The 12,288-nt window shown below is 32.7% G+C and overlaps 1 protein-coding gene across 1 annotated transcript; it reads left to right on the forward strand.

Moving 5' to 3' along the window:
• On the forward strand, window positions 1–3,474 carry LOC145125315 (alkaline ceramidase TOD1-like). Its single transcript, XM_079060785.1, has 4 exons — window positions 1–693; window positions 761–970; window positions 1,115–1,675; window positions 3,068–3,474. The coding sequence occupies exons 1-4, from the start codon at window positions 438–440 to the stop codon at window positions 3,394–3,396; spliced, it is 1,356 nt and encodes a 451-aa protein (XP_078916911.1). The 5' UTR covers window positions 1–437; the 3' UTR covers window positions 3,397–3,474.
• Window positions 3,475–12,288: the final 8,814 nt, after the last annotated feature.

Here is a 12,288-nt window from a genome sequence, read left to right on the forward strand (position 1 = left end):
TTTTTCACTGCGTTTTTTTTTTTTTTTTTACTTCACCATTCTCATTCTTTGTGTTTTTACTCCATCTTTTACTGTTGCTGTTAATTTGTGAAAGAGTCTTATACTATTGGATAATTTTCAATTACCTGAATCGATTTCTTCCTTACTAAAACGTTTTTACTCCATTCTTTGCAATTTGCATTTACAGGTTCTGTATGTTTATATATTCTGGGGTAATTAACAAATTTGAGTCTTATTATAAGAATTACTATAATATTAGCTTTTATTACTTGACATATTTATTTTATAATACCGAGGAATATACTGATATACATTCCAAAGATAACAACAGACTAGCCTACACATACGAGATTAAATAAAGATAAACGTAATAACTTGTCTTTGTAAAATTAAAATATATTATGGTTGTATGTATATGAATCTAATTTCATTAGAAAATGGGAAAGCTCGTAAGAACTTCTAAACCTCTTCTCTTCCAATCAAAACTCCTCTGTTCTTCTCTTTCTTACCTCTTCCTTTCTCTCTTCTTCGCCTTCTACACTTCTCTTTCTCCCACCACCAAATGCCATTTCCGATCTTCTCCATTTGATCCCCTCCAATCTCCTCTTTTCCTTTACCCTCAATCTTATGGCCAACATAAACACCCAATTCCCACCATCAAATCCTCCTGCAATTCCCCTGTTTTTTTCTCAGGTAACGAAATGTTCATATTAGATAATGATTTGGATTGATTTGTATTGATTTTTATTCTTCTTTATAGATTATTCATTTGTTGTGGACGAAATCCGACGAGTTATTGAGAATTCTTCCTCGGATTCCAATGGCTTGAGGTATATACAAGGGAATGAAAATGGTGAAAAGTTTGGGATGAATTACACTACTCAAACACGACTATCGTATTATGATCATCGTGATGATGGAATCGAAATCCCTTGTGGGTTTCTTAAGAAATTTCCGATCAGTGATTACGGTTAGTATCATTGAATTCATGCAGGATTTTTGTATTTCACGACCATTTCATAATCACCACGTTAAATGTTCTGAAACAAATCAAAATCGAGAATTTGTAAAACAAAATCAACATCAAATATTGCTTGAAATAGACTTCTTGCAGATAGAATCGCAATGGAAAGTTGCAACGGAGTGGTGGTGGTTTCCGCCATTTTTGGAAACCACGACAAAATCCGTCAACCTCAAGGCCTCGGATTTAACACCCTGGATCACGTTTGTTTCTACATGTTTGTCGACAATGTCACAATCAAACAACTCTACTTTCACAACCTACTCTCGAGAAAAACTAAGGAAAACAGGATCGGAGTATGGAGAATTGTAGAAGTTTCCAGTGAAGAACTTTACGAAAATCCAGCCATGAATGGTGTAATCCCGAAATACTTGGTTCATAGACTTTTTCCAAATTCCAAATATAGCATCTGGGTTGATGCGAAAATGCAATTGGTGGTTGATCCGTTATTATTGCTTCATTCACTTGTAATCATGGAAGATGTAGATATGGCGATTTCTAAACATCCTTTATATGTGCATACTATGGAAGAAGCCATGGCGACTGCAAGGTGGAAAAAATGGTGGGATGTTGATTCTTTGAAGATTCAAATTGAAACGTATTGTGAAAACGGCTTGCAACCATGGTCATCTAAAAAACATCCATACACTTCAGGTAAATTAATTAGCAGATTGTTGACATGTTTTTTTAATAAGTTTGGTAAGGCTCACTCTTACTCAATCAAATGATTTCGGTTTTATATCCTTTTATATGTTTCTTAATGAGTCTTTTAACAAGTTGAATCTAACTTAATCATACTTTAATTCATCCACCACAATCAACAAATATCAAATATACTTTGATATTGTAATTATTTTCAAAGTTGTGAATCATGATAAACGTATTAGGTTAATAAAACATAGAAATCCATGGTTCCAAAAATTGATTTTCACATAAAAATTATGGTTGCCTGACGGATTTGTTATGTGTCGTTATTATTGAACTATGATAAGATATATGAGTGTTAGTTGGTTGATAAGATATAAGCATATAGGATACCTAAAAAAGTGTACATAGTACAATGTTATGAAAGTGACATGCATTAAATGACGAAGTTAAAGGTTGTGTTAACTTGAAAGTCACTTCAATATGATTAGACTTTAGTATATTAAGTAATGTAAATTCTTTGTAAAGAATATAATACTCAAAGAATTTCTTTTTTATGATTATTATTCTTTATCAAGATATACATATGACAGACTCAAAGAATTACTTTATCATTGTGTATGTATGAAATTCTGTTTGATTTTTATAACTTGATTAATAAAATGATCAGATTTGATACAACTAACGTAAGTACACTTAATTTGCTGCTAAAATTCCATAATTTTGGGAATCTAAAAATTGATATATATATATATATATATATATATATATATATATATATATATATATATATATATATATATATATATATATATATATATATATATATATATATCTTATAAATTGATAAATAACTTGGATATTTTTCGTTATACAAATTAAAATAAATATATATTGTTTTTTAAATATGCACAAAGAGGTATGACAAATTGAGAAGGTTGTTGAAGCTTCTACATAAAGGTCCCACTCCAAAAGAGAAAAAGTATCGTTTTTTTAATCTATCACACTGATATTTTGTGTACAATTGGCTTTATATATATATATATATATATATATATATATATATATAATTTTAGCACATGTCAATCTTTAATGAGTTTTGACACGTGTTATTTTGTGATATTTTTTAAATAAATAATATTCACATGTCAATTTATGGTTTTTTCAATTTTTAAAATTAAAAAGCCATATATATATATATATATATATATATATATATATATATATATATATATATATATATATATATACTATCAAGTGTAATAAATATTATAATAAATTGCAATTAATATGTTTCTTCATTTCTTATTTCAAAATTTTATTATTCTAAATGTCAATTAATATGTTTGATCTTTTAGTATATAATTACTTGGAATGATAGTTATTTTTATAACTTGACAGATGTTCCAGATAGTGCAATTATCTTAAGGAAGCATGGTGTGAGAAACAATTTATTTTCATGTCTTTTATTTAATGAGTTAGAAGCATTTAACCCAAGGGATCAACTAGCTTTTGCATTTGTGAGAGACCAAATGAACCCAAAGATGAAGATCAACATGTTTGATGTGGAAGTATTTGAACATGTGGCATCCGAGTATAGGCACAGTATTAAACGTGGGCCCGATGTGATCCAATCGATTAGAACCAAGAGGGCTAACCATGGTTTGCCTGCTAATGGTGGTATTCGAACCAAATGCGACAAGTACTTAGAAAAAATGTGGGATGAATGATTTCAAGTCGGCTAATGTCATGATTTGTGATTTATGATCGATTTTTACATGAAATGTTCATAATGTTTATCTATTTGTTGGCTACTTCGATATATATATATATATATATATATATATATATATATATATATATATATATATATATATATTTGAGATAAGTTTAATTTTATTAGACCGTGAGACCATTTTTTCTAGTAAAATATTCTAATCTTTTGTTATTCAATATATATATATATATATATATATATATATATATATATATATATATATATATATATATATATAATATGTAATATTCTGATATTCTAAAACAATATTTTTAAGACATTTTATATTGAAACATTGTAAAAGCATATAATGTTAGAATATTATACATATTATATTTTTACGATATCTAGAATATTAGAAGATTTTACTAGAAAAAATGGGTTTCATGATCTCACAAAGTTATATGTGTCGCATATGCACTCTTGTGTGTGTGTCTCTGTGTGTGTGTGTGTGTGTGTGTGTGTGTGTGTGTGTGTGTGTGTGTGTGTATATATATATATATATATATATATATATATATATATATATATATATATAGGGAAATTGTTAGAAAAGTCCCAATATTTATGGAAAAGTTACACTTTAGTCCCAAGATTTTTTTTTTGAACGAAAAAATCCTGAAAACCGGCAAAAATTTACAATTTGACCCTTTTTGACCGGTTGAAACCGGTACCAAATTAATTTGGGACTATTTCGTAAACTAGCCCAAAATATTGGGACTTTTCTGTAATAAAAAATATTATGACTTTTCTGCAAACAAAACTCTTATTATTATTATTATTATTATTATTATTAAAAATATAAATAAGAATACTATTTTTTGAACTTGTATTATTAATATTGTTAATAAAACATATAAATGCATTTAAATGAAAAAATAATAATATTGTTTAAGGGTGGAGGTTGATAAGATGGTGATGCTTTTAACAATGAAATCATGAATTTCTGCTTCTATATTTTTACTTTGTATATGGTCATTTCACATTTGTAATTATTATTTTCAATTTAGAATATAAATACTTAACAATTTAAAAGAAATTGTATCTTTGTAAAATTGTTTATAAATATATAGTTTAAGGTAGAAGGATTTCTCAGTTTGTATATAAAATTGTTTAAGGTAGAATGATTACTTTCCAAATCCAACAGATCCACTACAAACATCTACATAGATAGGTAGCCCATATCAAAATCAAAAGTATTAATTACAATATATTGTTTAATAAAAAGTAACAGGACATGCTTTTTGGATTAATACTTTTGAATTTTGATTAATACTTTTGAATTATTCCTATTACTTTTTATTAAACAAGATATTGTAATTAATACTTTTGAATTTTGATATGGGCTACCTATGTAGATGTTTGTAGTGGATATGTTGGATTTGGAAAGTAATCCTTCTACCTTAAACAATTTTATATACAAAGTGAAAAATCCTTCTACTTTAAACTATTTATAAACAATTTTACAAATATGCAATTTCTTTTAAATTGTTAAGTATTAGTATTTTGAATTGAAAACAATAATAACAAATGTGAAATGACCATATACAAAGTAAAAATATACAAGTATAAATTCATGATTTCAATGCCAAAAGCATCACCATCTCCTCCACCTCCACCATTAAACAATGTCATTATTTTTTCACTTAAATGCATTTATATGTTTTATTAACAATATTAATAATACAAGTTCGAAAAATAGTATTCTTATTTATATTTTTAATAATAATAAATAATAATAATAATAATAAATATAATAATAATAATAATAATAATAATAATAATAATAAGGGTTTTGTTTGCAGAAAAGTCCTAATATTTTTGTTTACAGAAAAGTCATAATATTTTTGTTTACAGAAAAGTCTCAATATTTTGGGTTAGTTTACGAAATAGTCCCAAATTAATTTGGTACCGGTTTCAACCAGTTAAAAAGGGTCAAACTGTAAATTTTTGCCGATTTTCAGGACTTTTTTGTTAAAAAAAAAAATTCTTGGGACTAATGTGTAACTTTTCCGTAAATATTGAGACTTTTCTGGAGATTTCCCATATATATATATATATATATATATATATATATATATATATATATATATATATATATATATATATATATATATGGTAACACCCCAAATTTCAGAGGTATGATTAAAGGGTTTAAAGTGTAATTTTGAAGAAGGGACTCGACGAGTAGGTATGCTTACTCGCCGAGTCGGAGCGGGTCTTGGGTCGCGAATTAAGTGACCAACTCGCCGAGTCGGAAGCTGGACTCGACGAGTTGGTGCTGGAATGAGAAAAACCCAAATCTCGGGGGTTGCACCCTATTTAAAGGACTTTATTTCCTTCTCTCAGCCTCCTTATTGCCCTTGAGAACCAGAAAACCCTAAGTTCGTGTGTGTGAGGCCTTTAGAGGGAGATTGAAGCTTTGGAAGTTGTTTCTAGTGGAAGAAACTTGAAGATCAAAAGGGCTTGCATCAAGAGGGTGGTGTAGATCCAGAATCTACTGCAGTTTGGGCACATTTTGGAGGTAACAAGCTGTTACTTTGACTCTATTGCATTTATATCTATTCAAGAATGAGATTTAGGGCCCTTTTTACATGTTAAGGATTTATTTCGGGTTAGGGGTCTAGATCTGAGGTTGCTACTTCAGATCTAGACTTGTCTTGGTCCAAAAACTCACAAAGTATCAGCCTTTGGCTTGTTGGTGAAACATCCTTGTCTTAAACCTTAGCCGTAGAGTGATTTGGGCTTATAGCTCCTTGGTTTCACGTAAAGTTTGCAACTTTACGTGGGAGTTATGCCCTAGAAGAGTGGATCTACAGTTTGGAGCCCCTGCATGGCTCGAAAAGCCTCTGTATGAATAAAGGACTGAAGGGACTCGGCGAGTCTGTTCTTGGACTCGGCGAGTCTGTTGAAGATAGCCATGAACTCGACGAGTTGGAGGAACAACTCGGCGAGTCTGTTGAAGATTGCCGTGGACTCGGCGAGTCTGTTCTTGGACTTGGCGAGTCAGAACACAAAACCCCAACCTCTTCTGGTTAAGACTCAGATCAGTGAGTTGAGTGGTGACTCAGTGAGTTGGACATGATAGGACTCAGAGATTGTTGAACTCGACGAGTCATGGGGTGACTCGGCGAGTCGAGTTGTGATATAAGAGTTTTCTGAAGTTGGGGACTCGGCGAGTCAGCGGGTTGACTCGGCGAGTAGGGTCAATCAGGAAAGTTGACTTCGGCCAGGACCTTGACTTTGACCAGTTTGACCTTCAAGGGTATTATGGTAATTTGGATATTTACGTCAATGGATCATTGATGGCTATAGGTGTTGGAGTTTGAGGCAGTGCTTCGGGATTGTGCTTTCGTGGTTCGGCTCGGAAGTTGAAAGGTGAGTTATCCTCACTATACCCAAGGGTCTAAGGCACCAAGGCCGACCCTTTGATTTGTTATTTGAGTTAGTTACTGATGTGTTATGTTAGTTGGCATCCTGGTAGATAGGATGGCTATATGATGGCATGCTCTGTTAGATCGGTATTCTGGTAGATTGGATGTGGCTATGCTTAGTGACCGGTAGTTGGTCTGACTCTCTGTATGCTGGTAGGAGATTACCTGTTATATGTGCACGTGTTGAGCAGTAGTAGAGGGTATTCCATCCCGGTAGGATGATAGGGCCTAGCATGTTGTCTTGCAGACTGTTATATGGTTATTTGATAGGTGTACATGTTTGCTAGTATGTGGGCATTCCAACCCGATGGTTGAGGGCCATAAGTATTCCATCCCGGTAGGATGATTGGACTCATAGTAGGTGGGCATTCCAACCTGATGGTTGAGGACCTGGGGTATTCCATCCCGAGGGATGATTGGACCCATAATAGTTACTGTATGTATAGGTGTGTGGGCATTCCAACCCGATGGTTGTGGTCCGAGAGTATTCCATCCTGAGGATGATTAGACTCGTAGTATGTTGGCATTCCAACCCAACGGTTGAGGGCCTGGGGTATTCCAACCTGATGGTTGATTGGACCCATAGTATGTTGTTCATTGTTGTATGTGTATGGTTGTGTGTGTACGGGTATTTTGGGGGAACTCACTAAGCTTTCGAGCTTACAGTTTTCAGTTTATTGTTTCAGGTACATCAGGTGATCGTGGCAAGGCAAAGGCGTGATCGTACCGCTCCTCATATCTCATGATTTTGTGATTTGGTTCTGGGGATACTCTGACGTTTAAACTATTTTGAAAACAAGTTGTAATAACTTAATGGTTTTTGAATGGGTTAAAATGTTTTAAATTGGCTTGAATTTTATGGGTGTTATATATATATATATATATATATATATATATATATATATATATATATATATATATATATATATATATATATATATATATATATATATATATATAGGGTTAGGTTCATTTGAGACGGGTCTAATTTTGTGAGACCGTGGGACCACTTTTTTCTAGTGAAATATTTTTATATTTTGTTATTCAAAAAAAAAATATATGTAATATTACGATATTCTAAAACAATATTTTTAACACATTTTACATTGAAATATTTTAAAAGCATATACTATTAGAATATTATACATATTATATTTTTATGATGACTAGAATATTAAAATATTTCACTAGAAAAAGTTGGTCTCACGGTCTCACTAAATTATGTTCGTCTCAAATGAACTCATACGTATATATATAAGATCGAAAGCGAACTCCAAAAAATGGAGTGAACCAACGAACCTAGAAATCCATTGCTTTTCTGCTATTATTTTCATCAATCCTTTTGCATCGTTAATTGATTTCGCCCTACTGTTTCCTTACATTGGAAATTTCCCCACTTTGTATGGAATCCCTAGCTCCTTATACATCACAGTCGCTAGAATCTCGAAGGTTATGGCTCTCCGTCTCGATGTATCCACCGTCATCGCCACTCGGTACAACCAAAATTCTCTTTGATATGTGATTTACACGACCTATTGACTGTAAATTTTTTCCAACACAACATTTTATTCTAGTTATACGCTATTCTAGGTATACGCCGGGTAAACATGATGTTTTATTGATCTGATCTCTTTTCATTCTTATAAGGTTTAGGATTGATTTATTTTTCATTAAAATTACTCAAATTAGTCATAATTCCATCTTTTATGATCATTAAACTAATTACTAAATCATTGTTTGATTATAGAAATTGAAAACTTATCAACTTGAAGTAATTTTTTTTTTAAAAATCATATGCATTTAAATGATGTATTGCTTTTTTTTTACTATTTGTTTCACAGAAACCTTCAAAATCATAACCCATTAAGCAATTAGATGAATTATATTGTTTTTAGTTTTGTCAATAAGGAAAAAACTGATGCCAACAAAAGTATTGGTAAGATTCAATTAATGTAAAGATCTATACGCACAACTTTCTGGTTTCTTTGTTGGTATCTTTTGTTTATTTTCACCCCCTCCACGTGTTTGTTTTAATTCATTTGTGATTTTTTTCATAGTTTGATCACATGTTCTTTAGAATTAAATAAATCATTTATCTATTTGTTCTTTTGCAACTTTCTCGAAATTTTTCGATACTGATTGACCTTTTCTCCTACCTACACCTATGTTCACACATAAATTTGTTTGTATTTTCTATGATTAATCACCTGATATGAATTTTCTTGATTTTGCATGAAAGCTTTTACTTTCGAGCTCACCTGTAAGTAATCACCTGATATGAATTTTCTTGATTATTTACTTTTTCTTGATTATTTGGATGTTTTAAATATCTTAAAATAGGAGATGCTTCCTGATTTTTTGAGGCTTGTCCTCCCTACTTGTAAAGCAGGACTAGAAGATCATGATGATGATGTGAGAGCAATTGTTGCAGATGCTTTAATTCTCACTGCATCTGCCATTGTTTCACTTAGTGGAGAAATGTTGCATCCTATTGTGATATTACTGTGGGATATTTTGCTTGATTTGGATGATTTAAGCCCTTCCACAAGCATGTAGTTTTTAACTACTTTCCTCTCGACATTTCTAATTAAAAAATTCTAAAAAAGAACATTTTTTTTAATATATTGCAATATGATGAATCTACTTGTAGAAATATATTCCTAGGAAGAGATGATTTCTAGAATGTTCTCTGCATTCAAAGTAAAACTAGGACTTGATATGAATTAAAAAATAATTTCAATGAGCCCACCTGTAAGTAATTAGTTGATTTCGAAAATGTAAGTAATCAAAATTTTCAAGTCTTTCAAAGACCAGAAATCTCATGATGTGACTGAGCTATTCAGAAAAATGACTCGTGAGCACTTCACACCTGATATGGTCACTTTCGTGTCTATTATCCCCTCTTGTGGGACTGATTATGGTGAGTCTCTTCATACATATATTATTAAATTAGAGTCATCTAAATTCAAAAAGGTTCCTATTTTGTTGCGGTTTCTTCACATCTTATTATCATATTCTTTTCTACATTACTGGTATTCCATAGTTCTGTCATGACGAGAGATTTTTTTGTCTTGCTTTCTTGTTGATAGGTCTAAGTAAGCTTGTATGTGGATTGGAACCGGTGATTGACACTTACAGTTTATTAGTCTTTTTTTCGTGTCCTATAATCTCTATTTTTTTCATAGTTCCTAAATAGCAATCCTCGTATTTATTTTCAGAAATAAGAGGATTTTTTGTTAGTTTAATTATCATATGAATTTTAGTTGGGATTTGGCTACTTTGAGTGTTGATTATTAATCTTTTTCTTGGTAATATGATAAAACATAAGTTGATTATTAATATTTTTCCCAATCTACCCCTGCCCCTTCATGTTTATTGTAACACCGTAAATTTTCAAACAATTTTTTTTCATTTAAAATCACATTTAATCTCACTAACATAATCTCAGAATTTCCAAAAATGTCAAATTATCAAAATCACATGTTCATAAGTTGATTAAATCACAATCCAGGATCCTCCAAAAGATATCTCCAACTCGTGTGTACAATCAAGCCGGCGCCTTCCCGTGATCCTGAGAAGTACCTGAAACACATAACACATAACAAGGTAAGCACGAAGCTTAGTGAGTTCCCCAAAATACCACACACATCCCATTAGCCTCTCATGGCTATACTCGAATAAGACCCTCCGGTCAATGTGTCTCAGTGGAACCCTCCGGTCCCACAACTAGGGTTGACCCTCCGGTCCTAACTCAGTAAGCTCAGAATAATACATAGCATAAATCACAAAGACATAATGCTAATATCACAACACTCAATATAAGCACATAAGACCCTCCGGTCACACATAGATTACCACTCTAGGTAAGTATAGTGAGAAGACTCACCTCGTAAGCAAGCAAATAAATCTCGTACGCGAATCACCGGTCTAGCCTCCGCCTAACACATATGATAATTATCTCTAATTAACATCCCATCCATGATTCTAAATAAACCCAAGGCTATTCTCTACCTCTCTAACTCTTGGAATGGGTAAAAGACCATTCTACCCCTCCACGGTCTCCATACTCCCTGCCTTGACCCAACCCTAAGGTCAATTGAAGTCAACACTCGAGTCAATAGTCCATGTTGACCCGACTCATCGAGTGCACCTATGTGACTCGTCGAGTCCCCTTGTTCCTTCAGAAAAGCCACGAAAACCAAACCTAACTCGTCGAGCTGTCTCATCAACTCGCCGAGTTACTCATGTCCAGACTCATCGGGGAAAACCCTAGCCGACTCGTCGGGTCAGCTCATTGACTTGGCGAGTCCATTCAGTCTGTATTCTCATTCAGACGTTTAAAGGCAGATCTACGACTCCAAACTCTAGATCTAGCATCCCAAGGCTCGAATGTCACGTAAAGCTGCGAGCTTTTACGTTCAAGCATGGCATATAGGCTCATAATGCCAATACAAACTTCAACAAAGGGTTAAATGCACAAAAGTTTGTCTCTAGCTCAATAAAGCTCGGATCTTTGGGCTCTCAAGTCCTCCTAGAGTCCAGATCTGAGGTTTCAACCTCATGATATGCTCAAATAACTCATTGTCAAAAGATGGATGGGAGAAAACCCTAAAAACCTCCCTAAAGTAAGATCTCACAAAGGAAAGGTCAAGATAGAAGCTTTTTACCTTTGCACTAAAGCTAATCACTGCAGAACTCTGGATCTACAGCCCCTCCTTGATCAAACACACCAAGCTCTCCAAATCTCCTTCCAAAGATGCACAAAACCACTCAATTTAGTCTCTCTCTCTCTCTCTCTCTCTCTCTCTCTCTCTCTCTCTCTCTTTCTCACACAAATCAATCTGATCGATTAGGGTTTCACACAGGGGAGTGGGGTAGGTGGTGAGGCGGAAATGAGGGCTTAAGGCCCTTTAAATAGGAAACAAACCCGAAGATTTAGGGTTTCCTCACACAACTCCAACTCGGAGAGTCGGTTCTTGGACTCGTCGAGTTGGTCATTAAACCCACGTGGCCAATCCGACTCTACTCGACGAGTTGGGCATACAACTCGTCGAGACACTCAGTCAAACCCCAAAAATAAATACATCGTATTATACCTGGGAGTCGAGATGTTACATTTATATTTTTTGTTTTTTGTTTTATTCTTTTGTAATGTAAACAAAGTTGAGATTCTTTTTAACAAGAAGATCTATATGTGGTTGGCGAGACTATCTCCTATTTTTTAAATAGAAGATGAAACTATAAAATCAAAAATTTGCTTTTTACTGACGCTTGACCTCATTCAAACGAATTAGTAACAATGTATATGCATATGCATATGTATATGCGTATGCATATGCATATGTATACGCATATGCATATAAATATGTATATGTCTGTAACATACCCGAAATTTCATAAAAATTTAAAAC

The sequence above is a fragment of the Lactuca virosa genome, chromosome 7, assembly GCF_052849685.1.
Source record: "Lactuca virosa cultivar CGN04683 chromosome 7, Lactuca_virosa_CGN04683_v6, whole genome shotgun sequence".
Classification (NCBI taxonomy): domain Eukaryota; kingdom Viridiplantae; phylum Streptophyta; class Magnoliopsida; order Asterales; family Asteraceae; genus Lactuca; species Lactuca virosa.

What these genes read in the sequence shown, in the direction of transcription:
- LOC145125315 (XM_079060785.1), top strand. Translation starts at nt 438, where the DNA reads ATGGGAAAGCTCGTAAGAACTTCTAAACCTCTTCTCTTCCAATCAAAA. An exon ending in TTCCCCTGTTTTTTTCTCAG is followed by an intron (nt 694 to 760) that starts GTAACGAAATGT and finishes TCTTCTTTATAG; the next exon opens with ATTATTCATTTGTTGTGGAC. An exon ending in ATTTCCGATCAGTGATTACG is followed by an intron (nt 971 to 1,114) that starts GTTAGTATCATT and finishes GACTTCTTGCAG; the next exon opens with ATAGAATCGCAATGGAAAGT.